Source organism: Mercurialis annua, linkage group LG5, assembly GCF_937616625.2.
Source record: "Mercurialis annua linkage group LG5, ddMerAnnu1.2, whole genome shotgun sequence".
Classification (NCBI taxonomy): Eukaryota; Viridiplantae; Streptophyta; class Magnoliopsida; order Malpighiales; family Euphorbiaceae; genus Mercurialis; species Mercurialis annua.
In genome coordinates this window covers 41,059,214-41,077,693 of record NC_065574.1, presented here as the reverse complement: position 1 = coordinate 41,077,693, position 18,480 = coordinate 41,059,214, and the positions used below count along the sequence as shown (strand labels likewise).

General features: G+C 33.6%; 2 protein-coding genes across 6 annotated transcripts; both read left to right on the top strand.

Moving 5' to 3' along the window:
* The first annotated feature begins 345 nt into the window (after positions 1–345).
* LOC126679862 (pentatricopeptide repeat-containing protein At3g22150, chloroplastic) lies at positions 346–5,834 on the top strand. Of its 5 annotated transcripts, none has more exons than XM_050374873.2 (3): positions 346–2,954; positions 3,427–3,599; positions 5,744–5,834. In XM_050374873.2, exon 1 carries the CDS (start codon positions 447–449, stop codon positions 2,910–2,912), a length of 2,466 nt encoding a protein of 821 aa, XP_050230830.1. In that variant the 5' UTR covers positions 346–446; the 3' UTR covers positions 2,913–2,954; positions 3,427–3,599; positions 5,744–5,834. The 5 variants fall into 5 exon arrangements, with proteins under 5 accessions (XP_050230830.1, XP_050230828.1, XP_050230831.1 ...); XM_050374871.2 differs by having other exon boundaries at positions 3,427–3,633; positions 5,744–5,833; XM_050374874.2 differs by lacking the exon at positions 5,744–5,834 and adding an exon at positions 5,358–5,493.
* LOC126681855 (zinc transporter 3-like) lies at positions 5,121–8,157 on the top strand. The gene is made up of 6 exons (XM_050377409.1): positions 5,121–5,675; positions 5,744–5,893; positions 5,966–6,265; positions 7,021–7,075; positions 7,946–8,038; positions 8,087–8,157. Exons 1-6 carry the CDS (start codon positions 5,121–5,123, stop codon positions 8,155–8,157), a joined length of 1,224 nt encoding a protein of 407 aa, XP_050233366.1.
* The last annotated feature ends 10,323 nt before the right edge of the window (positions 8,158–18,480 follow it).

Genomic DNA, 18,480 nt, shown 5'->3' with positions numbered 1-18,480 from the left:
TCAGAAGTTTACATGCTACATACTCACATGGCTATTTGTGATGATATCTGGCATCTTCAACAAATCTTCAATATAGCTCAGTTCTGTTATATTCCTCGACAGTTCAACATGGAGGCACATCAATGGGCTCAACAAGCAAAATGGCATCACCATCAACGATCTTGAGTTACATTCCTGTTTTAATATCGTTCATGTGTTTTAATTTCGTTCTTGTTTTTTTGTAGCCTCTTAGTTTGTCTGTTTTTTAATCTATCTCTGTTAAAAAAAAAAATACTCACATGGCAAAAAAAAAAAAAAAAAAAAAAGAGTGAGCAAAGTTATTTCTCACCGAGTTCGGACAAAACCCGGTTCAATCCGCAAAATGAACTGGACTGGTTTGCAACCATTATCTTAACTACCAAGCTGACAATATCAGACAAGATCCATCCATTTTCATTCATTCAGCTATGGCCGCTACATCTTCTGCTTTTCCTATGCCTCCCTCTCACCACACAGACCATTGTGTCTCTTCCAATAAGCAGCCTTCACTCTTCACTCTCTCACCACCACCAAACCCAACTCTCAAAACCCCCACAATCCGCTCTCGCCTCAGCAAACTCTGTCAACAAGGCCAACCTCATGTCGCCCGCCAACTGTTCGACACAATTCCTCGCCCAACTACAGTTCTCTGGAACACTATCGTTATCGGCTTCATCTGTAACAATATGCCACTTGAAGCCCTTTTGTTCTATTCCCACCTTAAAAATTCATCTCCTCACACACAATGTGACTCCTATACTTATTCATCCACGCTTAAAGCTTGTGCTGACACTGGTGACTTAATGGCTGGCAAAGCTATTCATGCACATTTTATCCGGGGTTTAACATACCCCAGTAGAATTGTGTATAATTCCCTTTTGAATATGTACTCTACTTGCTTGTGTAACATGGGTTGCCTTGATTTTTCTAAGTATGATGTAGTGCATAAGGTTGTTAAGACAATGCGTAAGCGAGATGTTGTTGCTTGGAATACTATGATTTCTTGGTATGTTAAGACTGAGAGATATGTAGAAGCAGTTAGGCAGTTTAGGGTCATGATGAAATGGGGAATTAAACCGAGTCCAGTTAGTTTTGTCAATGTTTTTCCTGCCATCTCAAGCGTCGGTGATTATGAGACCGCAAATGTTCTCTATGGTATGCTTCTCAAACTGGGAAATGAATATGCAAATGATATGTTTGTTGTGAGTTCAGCAATATCCATGTATGCTGACCTTGGTTGCATTGATATTAGTAAGAAGGTTTTTGATACTTGTTTGGAGAAGAATACAGAAGTCTGGAACACTATGATTGGTGGGTATATGCAACATAATTATTTCTTTCAAGGAGTTGATTTGTTTCTTCAAGCTGTTGAAACAGAACAGACTGTTCTAGACGACGTGACCTTTCTCTTAGCTTTAACAGCAATTTCACAATTGCAGTGTTTGGACTTGGTTCAACAGATGCATGCTTTTGTTATTAAGAATCTAAAAGTGTTACCAGTGACAGTACTAAATGCAATCATTGTCATGTATTCGAGGTGCAATGCTGTCCAGGCATCATTCAAAGTTTTTGACAAAATGGCAGAAAGAGATATTGTATCATGGAATACCATGATTTCTGGTTTAATACAGAATGGATTAGATGATGAAGGGGTGATGCTTGTGTATGAGATGCAGAAGCAGGGGTTCACAATTGATTATGTGACAGTAACTTCTCTACTATCTGCAGCATCTAATCTCAGAAACAAAGAAATTGGAAAGCAGACCCATGCATATTTACTAAGGCATTGCATACAATTTGATGGCATGGACAATTATCTCATAGATATGTATGCAAAATCTGGTTCGATCAGAATGTCAGAGTGCATTTTTGAAAAGAATGATGTCCAAGGAAGAGATCAAGCCACTTGGAATGCCATGATTTCTGGTTACACGCAGAATGTTTTGATTGAACAAGCTTTTGTTACCTTCAGACAGATGCTTGAGAAAAACCTAAGGCCTAATGCTGTGACCTTAGCATCCATGCTTCGAGCTTGTAGTTCATTGGGAAGCATAGATTTGGGGAAACAGATCCATGGCGCCTCTATTCGGTACTTATTGGACCAAAATATCTTTGTGAGAACTGCCCTTGTTGACATGTACTCTAAATCAGGTGCGATAAAGTATGCCGAAACTGTTTTTATCCAATCATCTGAGAAAACTTCTGTCACATACACGACAATGATATCAGGTTATGGTCAACATGGGATGGGAAATAGAGCTCTCTCATTGTTTCATTCGATGAATAAATCAGGCATCCAACCTGATGCAATCACATTTGTCGCAGTCTTGTCAGCTTGCAGTTATGCTGGTTTGGTTGATGAAGGTCTTCAAATATTTGAGTCAATGAAGAGAGACTTTAAGATTCAACCTTCAACTGAGCACTACTGCTGTGTTACAGATATGTTGGGAAGAGTTGGGAGAGTCTTTGAAGCATATGAGTTTGTTAAACAACTAGGCGAAGATGGAAATGTGATGGAAGTATGGGGATCACTTCTTGGGGCTTGTAGACTCCATGGACATATTGATTTGGGAGAGAAGGTTGCCACTAGATTACTTGATTTGCACAAATTGGACCGCATGGCAGGGTATCATGTTTTGCTTTCCAATATGTATGCGGAAGACGCAAACTGGGAAAATGTTAATAAATTGAGGAAAGAAATGAGGGAGAAGGGGATGCAAAAGCAAGTTGGCTCTAGTTGGCTTTATATAGGAGGTCGTGCGGTACGTTTTGTGTCTAATGACAATGATCACCCTCAATGTGATGAGATATACACATTGTTGGAAAGATTGACCATGGAGATCAAAGATAACCATCACAGTACTTGTCCTAGGTCTTTGTTTAACATAAGATGAAGCTGGCAGATGAATAACATATATTAATCCGAAGAGCGAAAGGTCAGTCCTCAAAATTTCTTATCCATCGTTACTTTATATCCTTATCTTTCGGTCAATGAACTAATACAAAGTTATAGTCTATAAGTCTTATATAATAAAAGTAGCATGACTTGAGAGGTTTTTGTCTTTGATTATACATTACAGTTGATATATATATTCTGCTTATTTTTGTATATTTTGATGGGCTCTGGTCACTGAATTTACAATGTCACATTAGGAAATTTGATTTAGTGGAAGATATGAATGGTATGATCACTGACTGATTTCTTTCAGTTAGTTGAATGCGAAACAATATCAGAATAATGTTTTGACAGTTAAACTGCATAACTATTCACTTAAATTCATATTGGCCTTTTTATCAAAGAGAAAATCAACTTTAGCTAATTCTTGACTTTCTTTTAGTCTGATGTGTTTTGCGTTTCTGTTCGTTAAAAAACAAAAAGAAATTTCACCAATGTTATTTGAATTGCAGAGTCCAGTCCCTGGTCTAGGACTTGTCCATGAGCAGAAGTAGATTTCCTCATCTGTTGAGCACTTAGCAGTAATTGTGTGGATCTCTGTTTTATGGTCTCTTACTGCGTATAGAAGATGTCTAAGCATGAGCACTTAGAAGATGTCTAAGCATGAGTAATCCAGATCCTGCAGGTACACATCTCAAATATTCGCATCTCTATTACAGGTAATTTCTTTCTTAATCTTTGATAAATGAAACACTTCTGTTTTTTTTATTGTTGCTTTTCCTTCATTGTCTGAAAAGGGTATAACATGACTTCAAAGTAAAATGTTCACATAAAATATTTGGTACACTTCACTACGAGCCTTTCATTACATAATTATAAAATTTTAACCAAACATTTTACTGCCCTTCTTCAATGCAGTTATACATACAACTATGCTTTGTTTATTTATTTTCTCTTTCTATTCTCTAATCTATGTTCTTTTTCTCCTCTCTTTTAAAGAGAACTAAGATGGAGTGTTCCTACCACTTGAGTGACCCATCTTGTTTTATAATCTATTTGTAGTATGTATAAATGGCTTAAAGTTGGGGAGCATATAAAAGACAAAAGAACTTCCAATTAAGTCCTCAAAATTAAAAATTACTAGAATTTTAATTGAGGTTTTAATTAGTGTTTTGATTAGGGTTTAATTAGACTTATAGTTGAGTATGATTAACTAGGGTTAAAATTAACTATTCCAATCTCTTTTTTTAAGAGGGGTTAAAATAATACGATTTTGCCAACTTCTGGGTTGAATTGATCCGGTTTGCTCAAGAATGGCTTTTTTGATCTTTTGTGCCAAGTTGAGGGGGTGAGTGATACTTTTGTTAAATGTTTCACAACCTACAAATTACATTATTTGATTATCTAAACACATCATCACCGTAAAAAGCTCCATAAATTTTGGATTGCTTCAGCAGCATTCTTTTTGAAAGAAAGCTAACACAGTATCAGATTCATATCTATTGGACATAAGCAACATAATGGCAGGACAATGATCACATTCAATATATTTGTTTGCCATTACTACAGTAATTTGTTTATATAATTGGAGATGTCAAATGAAAATGTAAGCCCCAAGAATTTCAAATCTTGCGAATTTCATAATTTGTTATTTTCAATAAGAATAAAAGAAACAACGGTCCCTATTGACACATATAGTGTCATGGTAGAAATTTATTTTTCAAACTTACAACTTTATTCAAATCTCTGTATTCCAAAATAATAATAAAATTAAATTGTTAAAGAGAATATGCTAATAAAAGAGGTATGGTTATTCTACCTAAAAATGTAGAAATTGCAATCATTATATAGCTAAAATTAACATATATCCAAACAAACATATTGTGGACAATCTCAAGTTGGATATTCAAAAGGCATGACACCTAATAAAAAATTTGTGTTTTTGATTACTTAATCTGGGCATAATATATAAGTTCTTCAACCAAATTATATATAGTTTTTAAATTAGTACGCATGTCATGATGCATAACAATATAATAGTTGAGGAACAAAACTCAATGTTTTAAATGCCTTTTTTTTGTTATATTTATATTTAGCAACTTGGATGATGAATACAGGAGTTTTCGTGTTTGTTTGAATTTACATAAATTCAAATTCTCCTCTTAGAAATTAAATAAGCATATTAATAGTATATATATATTAAATGATGAGGGAATTACTATACTTGGTGATTGTGTTATTGCCTAGGGTGGTGGTAGGAGGATGCAGAGACATAGGGAAGAAAGAAAATGAGGAAAAAAGTAAGTTAGAGGTATTTGAATACAAAATATGTGCTATAACGTTGATCCTTGTGGCAAGCATTATTGGAGTTTGTCTTCCAATTGTGGGGAAGATGATTTCAACTTTACGTTTTAACAACAATAACGTATTTTTCATTATCAAGGGATTTGCAGCGGGTGCTATTTTAGCTACCGGATTTATTCATATACTTCCCGATGCTTTTGAAAGCTTGTCATCTTCGTGCATCGGTGATAATGCATGGAACCACTTTCCATTTCCTGGCTTCATCGCAATGCTTTCTGCAATTGCAACATTAATGCTTGATACTTGCGCAACTTCTTACTATACTAGATCTTTATTCAATAAGACTCATCCCCTCAATTCCAATGATGACGAGAAGAATGATAAAATTGGAGCTCATGATTCTGTCATTGATGATTATTTTCAATCTCAATTTTTTCGCCATCGAGTTATATCGCCGGTATATTTCTTTTCTGCCATCTTTCTTCTATTTTCCTTGTAAAATGTATTTATAAGCAATTTTTGTAGGTTCTGAAGTTAGGAATCCTAGTTCACTCGGTCATAATAGGAATTTCTCTAGGTGCTTCTCAAACTCTCAAGACAATCAAGTCCTTAAGTGTGGCTCTGGTTTTCCATCAATGTTTTGAAGGAATAGGATTTGGTGGATGCATTGCACAGGTAATTATTTATATTCATGCACTAATTAACTATGTCTTGTGGGCACTGTTTAATGGTTACAATGAAATGCAGGCAAAATTCAAGCCAAGAGTTGTAGCAATAATGACAGTGTTATTCTCTGTGACAACTCCAGTTGGAATTATAATTGGTGTTTTCATTTCTAATGTGTATAATGAGAATAGCCGTATAGCGCTTATTGTCGAAGGAATATTGAATTCGGCATCAGCTGGAGTTTTAATATATATGGCTCTTGTAGATCTTCTTGCTACTGATTTTGTAATACCAGAAATACAAAGAAACAGACGACTTCAATTTGTAGTTCATCTCTCTCTTCTTTCTGGAGCTGCATCTATGTCTTTCTTGTCCATTTGGGTTTAAATCAAACATTTCTTTTCTTATGCTCATTTTTTTATCTTCACATCATCTCTTTTTTATCTCTTAGAATATTTTTCAATGCAACAAAAAGAAAATTTAGATATTCACTATTCAACTCTTTCTGAAAAGACAGATTATTAGTCAAAATTGTACCAAAGATTTACATCTTTTTTCCAATTGGTACTATAGTTTTAATTTGGCCTAATGTCTGAAAAAACTCCGACCTTTTGGCCCCTTTTCAATTCTACCCTGACGTTGTAGACCGGTCAATTTTACCCTATTTTGTAATTTTGTGTTTCAATTGTACCCTAAAATATTAAATTGATGTTTTTTTTCACTTGAAACAAATTCAAAAACATTCTCCATGTCTAGCACATATTAATTGTATATGTTTAAAATTTATTTAGATTTAGTTAAATTAATTAAGAATTTAAATTAGTTTCAATTTGATTATGTTTTTTAGTTAGTTATTAAAAATAAAGGATTAATTTATACTTTTTAGAATGGAAATTAATTTAATTTTATCTTTAAACTTAGTTAATTGAATGATTTCATCATTTAAGTAAAAAAATAACAAAAATTGAAAAATAGGGGTTACAATTGAAACGATAAAATGTGAAATAAGGTAAAATTGATCAGTTTTCAACATCAGGGTAGAATTGAAAAAGGGCTAAAAGGTCGGGGTTTTTTTTGATGCATTAGACCTTTTAATGTATATGATTTTGGCAATATTACTTATATTTTTGTTTCAGATATGGCTTTTCGACCATTTTAGGTTATTTGAAGTTGATGTGGCAACAAAACTGGGTATTTGATCAATAAAGTGTTTCATTTAGTTGACACGTCAGCTTCAAATTATCTAAAATAATTGAAAATTTTAATATGAAATAAAAATAAAAGTAATGGTCTTAAAAAGATACAAATCAAAACTACATTATCATTTTGAAATAAGATATAAACAATTGGTATCCTTCCGGTTATTAACCCCTGAAAAGACCAATAGTTTAAGAATGAATTTACTTTATTTTCGCACAAATAGTGTAGATAAGTATTGGCCATCAATTCATTCCTATTTTGGTTAAATAATTTTAGTTTGTTTTTTCTGATGAATATAATGCAACATTCATAGGGTGAAAATAACTATAACCGATTTTCTGCTTTCTTAATGAGAACACCATGCTTTCCATCGTTATAGAGTCATATCTTAATGTTTGTATATTCATGTCATCTAATTTATTCCATGACATAATATTTTAGTCACATCATACCAATTTTTGCTCACTCCTGAATTACAAATTAAACTGATAAAGAATAAAAATCATTAGTTCAATAGATGAAATTAGGAATAATTATAAAACGCAACGATTCTGGCACGTCATGTGTGTGAATGCTAGCTGTAATATATTTGTGTATATAGCTTACCATGTTTAGATTAGAATATTCTGATGTAATTAGAATATTTGATTTGTTGTAATTAAGGGATTTAATTTTTAGAATATTCTGATGTAATCAGAATATTTGATGTTGTAATTAAGGAATTTGATCTCTTATACTTATGCTATATAATGAAGGGAAGGCTCAGAGTTTTGGGGCATCCAAACACAAACAACTTTGTCTTAGTCTCTAGTTTTGTCATGGTATCAGAGTAAATTTTTTTCTGTTTTGAATCTTGGAAAGGGGTGGCTGTTTGTGGTGCAAATTCTGAGATATTTTTGTTCTTTGAAATCTCATTCATGGGCAAATCAGAGATAGCTTGTGTTACATTTTCAGGCAAAAATTATTTTGCCTAGGAATTTCAGTTTCAGATCTATGTTCAAGGGAAGGAATTATGGGGACATATAGATGGTACCTCCGTGAAGCCTACTGATCCAGCCATGGTTGCTGATTAGGAAGCCAAAGATGCTCGAATCAAGAGCTGGTTACTGCAACTATGAAGCCAGCAATAGCTTAATCTTCGACCGTACAAGACATCAAAAGCTATGTGGGATCATCTCAAGAAAGTTTATTATCAGAACAGCTCATCCAGCCGTTTTCAACTTGAGTATGATATCTCAAACTATACTCAAGGAAATTTATCAATTCAAGAGTATTATTCTAGTTTTAGTATGATGTGGAATGAATATACAGGTCTTGTATATGCTACTCTCTCTGATGCTTCTTTGGAAGGTCTTCAAACTTTTCATCAAACTAGTCAGAGAGATCAATTCTTAATGAAACTCCGACCTGAGTTTGAACCTGTACGTTCCAGTTTACTGCTTCAGATTCCTTCTCCATCGTTGAATGACTGTTTGAGTGAGCTTGTTAGGGAGGAGCAGCGACTTCTGACCCAAACCATTTTAGAACAACAAAAAGGTGCGACTAATGTTCTTAATGTTTCCTATGCTGCTCAAGCTCTTGATTTAACAAATACAGAATGCTATAGTTGCAAGGCATTTGGTCATATTGCCAATCAATGTCCTAAAAAATTCTGCAATTATTGCAAAATTAATGGACATATTATTTCAGAATGTCGAAAGCGTCCCCAGACTCGAAATCATCGTGCATTTCACACGTATGGTTTTAATGATGTGCCTGAAACCCCAACTGCATCTGCTCCTTCTGCTTCTTCACAGCCAGCAGCCCCAAATGTTACTCCAGAAAATATTCAACAGATGATCATCTCAGCTCTCTCTACTCTTGGACTGACTGGTAATAATAAATCTCTCTCTAAACTTTGGCCTTTTGACTCGGGTGCTTCAAATCACATGTCTTCTTCATCTGAAAATCTTATTAATGTCAAAAAATATTAGGGAAATTTGAAAATTGAGACTGCTAATGGGGATCATATTCCTATAACCGACATTGGTGATATTTCTTCTTCTCCATCTTTGCAAAATGTTTATGTTGCTCCTGACCTATCAATTAATCTGCTTTCTATTGGACAAATGGTTGACCATAATTGTAAAGTTGTTTTTTCTCCTTCCGGTTGTATTGTGCAGGAGCTGGTGTCAGGGAAGACAGTAGCGGAGGGACCTAAATGGGGAAGACTCTTTCCTCTTTATCTCAATACACCATCTAAACCCATGAAACTGCTTTCTTCATTTTGTTCTTTTGTTAAGAATGATTACAAGTTGTGGCATGATAAGTTAGGTCATCCTAATGACAAGACGCTATTGTCTATGTTGAAATCTGGAATGCTTGGAAATAGAGTTTATGTCTCATCTAAAAATGTCAGCCTCAATTGTTTTAGTTGCAAAATGGGTAAAAGCAAAACTCTTCCTTTTCCATCTCATCATCGACACTCTTTTCATTGTTTTGATTTAATACACAGTGATGTATGGGGAATTTCATCAATCATATCTCATGCCCACTACAAGTATTTTATGACTTTCATTGATGATTACAGTCGTTTTATTTGGATATATTTTTTACGAAGCAAATCTGAAGTTTTTGATGCTTTTCAAAAATTCTATGCACTGATTGAAAACCAGTTTTCTACAAGCATAAAAATTTCCGTTCTGATTCAGGGGGGGAGTACATGTCCAAAAAAATTCAGGATTTTCTTCAACAAAAAGGTATTATTTCACAAAAAGGTTGTCCATATACGCCCCAGCAAAATGGTGTGGCTGAGAGGAAAAATCGTCATCTTCTCGATGTGGTGCGTTCTTTACTTATTGAATCTTTTGTGCCCCCACAATTTTGGGTTGAGGCTTTGTCCACTGTCGTTCATTTAATTAATAGACTTCCTTCACCAATCCTTAACCACCAATCGCCATATTTCCGTATCCATTAGAGACAACCTGAATATGCTCATTTACGTCCTTTCGGGTGCGTTTGTTTTATTCTTCTTCCTGCGCATGAACGGAATAAACAATCTGCTCAATCTGTAAGATGTGCTTTCCTTGGTTATGCACCACATCAAAAAGGTTACATATGTTATGATCCTAATGTCCAACGACTGTGTATCTCTCGTAATGTTGTTTTCTTTGAAAAACAATATTTTTTTCCTTTTCATAATGCAAGAGAAAACTACCCTTCTCATTCTCTTCTCCCTGCTTTTTGATGCCGAGCTCAATTCTTCTTCTACCGTCCCTCCAACTCCTATTACTCGTTTTAGGCCTGGTGTTGTGTATGCAAGACGACGGAGAGAGGAGGATGGTTGTGATGAACCACCTCAAGAGTCAACCCTGACACCAGCACCTTTACCACCTCGGAGGTCAACAAGAATATCCCACCCTCCAGACATATATGGCTACTCTGCAGAGACTACTCAAACATCTTTAGTTGCAACATTATCATCTGTTCATATCCCTAATTGTTATTCACAAGCTGTGAAGCATGAATGTTGGAAACAAGCTATGCAGGATGAACTTGATGCCTTACAACAAAACAATACTTGGGATATTGTAGCAAGACCACCCTCAATAGTGCCTATTGGTTGTAAATGGGTGTTCTCTGTCAAGCTTAAATCAAATGGGTCATTGGATCGGCATAAGGCTCAGCTGGTTGCTCTTGGCAATCGTCAAGAATATGAGATAGACTATGAGGAAACATTTGCTCCGGTTGCAAAGATGACTATTGTTCGTATAATTTTGGCTATTTCAGCTTCTAAAGATTGGAACATTCACCAGATGGATGTCAAAAATGCATTCCTTCATGGAGATCTTAAAGAAGACATCTACATGCGTCCTCCGCCAGGATTAACAACTCCTCATACTGATGATGTTTGTCGTTTGAAGCGCTCATTATACGGGCTAAAACAAGCCCCTCGTGCTTGGTTTGAAAAGTTTCGACAAACACTTCTTAGTCTCTCATTTGTGCAAAGCAAGTATGATCCTTCTTTATTCTCACGGAAGACTTCTCTTGGTATTGTTCTTTTACTTGTTTATGTGGATGACATTATCATTACAGGAAATGCCATTGCTGACATTCAACAGCTTAAAGCATCTCTTCATGCTTCATTTCACATGAAAGATGTTGGGTCTCTTGCTTATTTCTTGGGGCTTGAAGTTCACAAAAGCAGCAAAGGCATCTTTGTTAATCAACAAAAGTATCTTAATGATATGTCACGACCCATTTTCATGAATCGTGACCGGCACTAGGGTATGGGTATGGTTGTACCAAAACCCGTAGCTAGCCTTGCGGATAACTAACTTATAACATTTAAAACAATGTACATGCAGAAAACCACATGCTCGGGAGCAACCGAGACTTCAGCCTAGTCTAGCAGTACATAAAGCAACATATATTCAAAGTATGCTTATCTCGAATTTTAAATCCAACAGTATGGCAATATAAATATAAGTACCATAACACTGTAATCATGCCAAAAGTGATAAAGTAATAATTGGACCATACCAACAATACTACTGTGGTCTTAGATTTTAAAATAGTTCGACTCTTTTATTCTGAAAATAAATAAAGAACCTCCGAAAATGAAGAAACGGAGATCGACAAATGCTCAAATCATAAATCTGTTATATAACCATTTACATTTATTAAGTTGAAAACCTTTAAAACGTTTAATAAAACATTTTCATTATGGATTATCAATGAAACCCTAAACCACAATTCTAAATCCATTGTCGTGTCGGTGAGACGTATCTCAATAACCGATCCCCGACTATCACTTAATAAATAGTGAGTCCAGGAGACGTATCTTCCACCGGTGCCCTCACTAAGGTGAGACGTATCTCAAACCTACCTCAATACCATAATCATTACCGGTGCGCACGCAGTCCCGATGATGCCCATCGAGTAGCACGTTCCAAATCAAATCCACAATGCCGAAAAACAGTTCGAAAGCTGTTTATACATATACATATACAAAATATAATATTTTCTTAATAAAGAGGTAAATAGAGATATAAACTCACTGCTTGCTAAATCCACGTGATCCTGACAAGCACCTAACTCTGGTTCGCCTCTGAAGTACGAACAGTTGAAGGGTCTAAATAAAATATTAAAATCATAATTAAAATCAGACCCTAACTCTAAAGAGTACTAGACACCACATAGGACTAGCACAATACAATACCAAACCACATTTAATAAACACTTATATCAAATGCATTCCAAATATAACCCAACTTACAGAGTACAAATCATATAAATATATTTAAAATGATTCGTAAAATAATTTAAATAAACCCGAGTTAAAATCCATATTAGTGAGTCAGCCGAGTTATTAAAAACTACCAAACTTCTTCCCACTTGTTGGGCGACCACAGTCTAACCCAAACCAAAATTTTATTTAAATTTATAAACCCGAGTTTATAAATTAAACTACTTGATAAAAATAATTGTCTATATTAAAATAGAATTCAATATCTTCAAATACAAGTAACCCAAGTTACGACCAAAACTTAACCTTTTTAAGTTTTTTAATTTTAGGGACTAAACTGTATTTTAGCCAATTTGATTTTCGAAATCAAAATTAATTATTCGTTTTCAATTTACTAAATTATAGATCAAATAAAAGTTCAATAGTTATCCTATAGATAAAACTTAACTTGAATAAGTCTTTTAGAAACTTTAGGGGCTAAACCGCAAATTAGCCAAATTGACATTTCAATTAAAATTAAAATTAAATATAATTACCCGAGTAATTATATTTAAGTTATAAAATATTTAACGTGTTCAAATTGTCTATTTAAAATCAAGGAGTTCAAGTTAATATTTAAAACAAGTTCAATAGCGAAAACTAACTTGAAGGATTCAATTGATTTAAGTAAAACAATTTGGTGATCACACATGATATTTAACCATCTCTTTTATTCAAAAAAGCAATTTCCCTCTAATACAATCTGCCAATGGCAGAAACTAACATTATAAAGCTATTATTCATAAATTAAGAACAATGAACATAAGCACATCAATGGCAACCGTGTATAACACTTTTAACAACGAAACCGTGTCGCATCCGCAAGCAACACAACAAGAAGATCCACGATATAACAATATAAACTGATAGCAGTAACAAGGACAAAGAAACGACATCAAAATAACATGAACACAGTGATCTCGAAACGACGATGAAACGAGACGGCGCGAGAGCAAAGCAATTTTACGTACCGTTTTTGAAGAAACCCGAGCTTGATGATCTTAAGAGAGGATGGCACAGGTTTATTGATAAAACAGGAGCCTAATGAAGAAATATTCCTGCCCAAGGATTTCAGAAAAACGGCAGCCATAAGAATCATACGGCAAAGCGAGACGGCAAACAAAGGAATTGATTTTACTTACCGTAAATGATTCCGGAGCAAAACGATTATGGATAATGGAGTTTACTGATGTAACGCGTAATCCCGAGTCAGTAAAGTGCTGAACCGTTAGAGAATACGAATAAGAACGGCAATTTGAAAACGAATGAACAATGAAGGATTGATGTGAGTTACTTACCGATTCGAAAACGAGAAGAACAGTTATGATCTCAGATAGGGAGTCGGCTAGGGTTCGAAGTAATGAGATGGAATATGTATTAAAGAAAAGGAAACGTGTGAAAAATCAAAGAAAAACGTAGTCATATATATACTGCTACACAAGAATACTTTCTGCTTCAAATTGAAGCATACAATAAGAGTGGGCTTTCCATGCCAAATAGAATGGAATGGGCTTACGTGGAAACAAAAATGACTTAAGTCCATGCATGGCTTCCTTTGCATGCATGGCATCTATTTTATATTTTTTTTCTTTTGAATAAATATAAATATATACTTAACACATTTACTTTAATGATAATAATAATAATAATAATAATAATAATAATAAATTAGTTAAAGCTTGACAGAATGCAAAAAATATAATTTAAAAAAAATATAATTTAAAAATACGGGATATTACATGATATTATTCAATTGGCAGGCTTACAAGATTCTACTTCTGTAGATACTTCCATGGAAGTTAATGTAAAATATCGCAAGGATGATGGAGATCTCCTCTCAGATCCAGCTTTATCCCGAAGACTTGTTGGGAGCCTAGTTTATTTGACTATTAGTCGACCTGATATATCTTTTGCTATCAATTTAGTTAGCCAATTCATGTGCTCACCACGATATCTACATATGACAACTGTTAAAAGAATTGTTCGCTATCTACTTGGCACCTCAAATCGCGGGATCTTCTTTCCATCTGGTACTACTCTTCAACTTGCTGCCTACAGCGATGTTGATTGGGCTGGCTGCCCGGACACGGGTCGTTCTACCACAGGTTGGTGTGTCTATTTGGGTGATGCATTAATCTCTTGGAAGTGTAAAAAACAAGAACGAGTTTCCAAATCCTCCACAGAAGCTGAGTATTGTGCTATGTCCTCTGCCTGTTCTGAAATCACTTGGTTACGTGGGTTACTATCTGAATTGGGCTATCCGCAATCTCATCCTACTGCTTTACATGCTGATAATACAAGTACTATTCAGATTGTAGCAAATCATGTCTTTCACAAGCGTGCTAAGCACATTGAGGTTGACTGTCATTCTATTCGGGAAGCTTTTGACAACAACTTTATTACTCTTCCTCACATCTCCACGGATCGTCAAATTGCAGATATTCTCACTAAACCACTCACTCGTGCTCGACATCTTTTCTTTGTTAACAAATTAATGCTTCTTGACTCACTGGTATCAATTTGAGAGGGCTGTGAATGCTAACTGTAATATATTTGTGTATATAGCTTACATTGTCTAGATTAGAATATTCTGATGTAATTAGAATATTTGATTTGTTGTAATTAAGGGATTTGATCTCTAGAATATTCTGATGTGATCAGAATGTTTGATGTTGTAATTAAGGGATTTGATCTCTTATACTTGTGCTATATAATGAAGGGAAGGCTCAGAATTTTGGTGCATCCAAACACAAACATCTTTGTCTTAGTCTCTAGTTTTGTCAATGCGTACAACAAATCAATGAGACGTTTACCATGTGTGAATATTTAATGATAAAAAAACAAACAATAAATAAAAAGTTTCTATCGCAAATGCTTATTTATTTGTTGTAAAAATGACGTGTTACATCCTTTGTGGGGGATTAACACTCTGAAATTGGTATTTTGGGACCATATAGCTCAAAATAAATAAATTCAGAAATGCAAATCAAAATAGAACCGAGAATTAGCGCAGAATCACATAATCACAAACACTTTGCTCCACGTTTTATTTTTGGAAATATAATATCTGATCTATTACTGTTATTATTTTATTTCTATCTTACATAATTTTTCCTATATAACATCTTCGTCCTTCCTTTTGATATACGCTTGTACAAACTCTAAAATAACAATATATTTTATTTTTTTGAAAAAAAAAACTGATTTCTTCAGCGATAATAGAGAGTGGGATCGATAATTCATAGTGCAATCGATATCATATATGATAGAACACAAACACAACAATCTTCCTTAATGGTCTTCATTCCTTATTAACTCCTTGATTACTGTAATATCTCTGTGTATAATTATATTCCTTTCATACATATTTTGTTTCCATTGTAGCTACTTGATTAATGGGATTGTTTCTCCTTTAAGATGTATTTATATTGTTATTCTACTCAATTAATAAACATAATTCTCATAAATCTATAATATATACGTCCATCTTATCTTGGTGACGGCGTGAATGATCATATATTGTCTTGCATCATCGGGCAGAGCCGCAAAACGTTTAAAGAAAGCGACCTAATCCGCGGTTCAGCCAGTAATATCTTTGAATAGTTCGTGTATCAACCGTTCAACAGTATGTGTGTGTGTGTGTGTGTGTGTGTGTGTGTGTGTGTGTGTGTGTGTGTGTGTGTGTGTGTATATATATATATATATAATCTAACATTAAACTCGTCCGTTGCATATTTCTTTATTTAATTTTTTAGTATATCATTTATATTAAATATTTCGAAAAGTATAATTAGTAGAACTTTATTTATATATTTGGGGTATTGGCAAAACAAATGCTAACGTTTCACTTTTTTTGCGATTTAAGCCTAATGTTTAAAACTTAAAGAAACAAATCCTAACCTTTTCTATTTTTACAAATTGTAGGCTAAGTCGTTTTCCGGCCATTATTTCCTTATGTGGCTGCCATATTATTTTAATTTTAAATCCTAACGTTTTAAAATTTTACAAATAAAAACCCAACATTTCGCATTTTTACAATTTGTAGCCTAAAAAGGATGACAAAATTGTTGGAATTAGAATTTGGGCTACAATTTTGCAAAAATTGAAAAGGTTAGGATTTATTTCGTAAAGTTATAAACATTAGGCTTAAAGCTAAAAAAAGTAAAATGTTGGGATTTGTTTCGCCAATATCCTTATATATTTTTATTTCGTTTCTCTATTACTAAAAAAATTGATTTTAATTTGATAGGTTAAGAAATAATTAAATTTTGATTTACTTATTTAATGGTCAAATTCGATTTTCAAAATATAAAAGAAGATAACTTATTATGCACAAATATAAAGAAAGGTCATCAAACTGATATTTAATCCATTATATAAAAGGCCTAATCAATCAAAAAACCCTCACCTTTAATTTTTTTTTCAATTCCACCCCGACGTTGAAAATTTGTCAATTTTACCCACTTTTGAATTTTCCGTTTTCAATTGTACCCCAATTTTTTAATTTTTGTTAATTTTTTAACTTAAATGATGAAATCATTCAATTAACTAAGTTTAAATATGAAATTAAATTCTTTTTTATTTAAAAAAGTACAAATAAGTCTTTTATTTTTAAAAACTAACTAAAACCCATAATCATATTAACACTAACTTAAATTCTTAATTAATTTAACTAAATTTAAATAAATTTTAAAAACGTACAATTAATATATGCTAGACATGGAGAATGTTTTAAACAAATTTTCCAACGAAAAATACGTTAATTTAATTTTTCAGGGTACAATTGAAATACAAAAATGCAAAATAGGGTAAAATTGACAAATTTGCAACGTCAGGGTATGGTTGAAAAGGGGCTAAAAGGTCGGGGTTTTTTAAGACATTAGACCTATATAAAAATCACCAAATTTAGCATTTTAAAATCTACAATATGAAATTTAATGATGAATATAAAGAGATTGGAATATTAGTAAAAATGAACCTCAAGGCGCAGATAAGTTGGTAAGTCGCTCTCCTGACTTAAATGAGATTGCGAGTCCGAATCGTACTCATGTATATAGCCGTTTAAAATTTGGGGGCAGAGCTTTTCCTCCTGCAAGAGACCTACCCAGCTCGAGTGGGTATTAGTCTGAATGTTAAAGATTTAAAGGTGTCTTTTCGTAATTGAAACTCGTTCTGTACATCTCATGAAATTATAAAAAAAAATTAGTAAAAATGTAATCATTTCATTATAGTTAGCTAGTTGTATGGAGATCCAAACATAGAGAAATGATAATCAAATAGGACGTGAGATGGTATTGAGAGTTTCATGAAGCCGCCTGATGGAATTACAGAAATCAATATAGAAAATTTGTATGTCTATTGTTAACAGATTTATTGAATTATATGGAGTCATAGTTTGTTGAGGTGGCAGCCGAAAAATGACTTCCATCTCAATAAATTACACCAATAAATGAGTGTTATCTCAGCACCGTGTATGTATTGGGAAAAAAAATAAAAGTTGGTGTATCAATGACACTTTTTAAAAATCGTGATTAAATTAAAAAAAAAGTGTGAAGTTGGTGAATTTTTATAACATTATCCCTTATTTAAAAGTCTACATCCTTATGAGTTATATTTTCGCTATGTTTTCCAAAAATATTTTTTGACAATCTCGTCCATTAATTATATATAAGTAGGATCAAAGTGATGTTTATCACATTTATCGTAACTAGACCCATCAATGATCATGTATATTATATATAAAACTAAATAACATAGTTCTAATATGGATATATAACATGAAAACTACATGTAATATGATCTTAACATGTTTATTTTCAACTGGTCCAGTTTTATTATCTGATAAACCACTGAAAATATAAGAGTGATATGTTGAATCTCCGAGACCTGAGAACAGAGAATGGTTAGAAAGAACGTCGGAAGGGATTTTTTGAACGCTTGCTTCGACGCTCAAGTAAGTAGTTGGTGAAGAACAAGAGTAAAGTAAGAAGAGAAAGACATAAGATAAAAAAAGAAGTACCTTAGGATTTAAGGATAAAGTGTTTTATATAATGTACTTCTTCTTCTTCACATGGCTTTCAGTGGTGATGTGTCTCTCTATCTTGTAGGTTGAGCTGGTCTTTTTAGTTAT

What these genes read in the sequence shown, in the direction of transcription:
- LOC126681855 (XM_050377409.1), top strand. Translation starts at nt 5,121, where the DNA reads ATGAGGGAATTACTATACTTGGTGATTGTGTTATTGCCTAGGGTGGTG. An exon ending in TTGGTGGATGCATTGCACAG is followed by an intron (nt 5,894 to 5,965) that starts GTAATTATTTAT and finishes AATGAAATGCAG; the next exon opens with GCAAAATTCAAGCCAAGAGT. An exon ending in TGATGTGGCAACAAAACTGG is followed by an intron (nt 7,076 to 7,945) that starts GTATTTGATCAA and finishes AATCTTGGAAAG; the next exon opens with GGGTGGCTGTTTGTGGTGCA.
- LOC126679862 (XM_050374873.2), top strand. Translation starts at nt 447, where the DNA reads ATGGCCGCTACATCTTCTGCTTTTCCTATGCCTCCCTCTCACCACACA.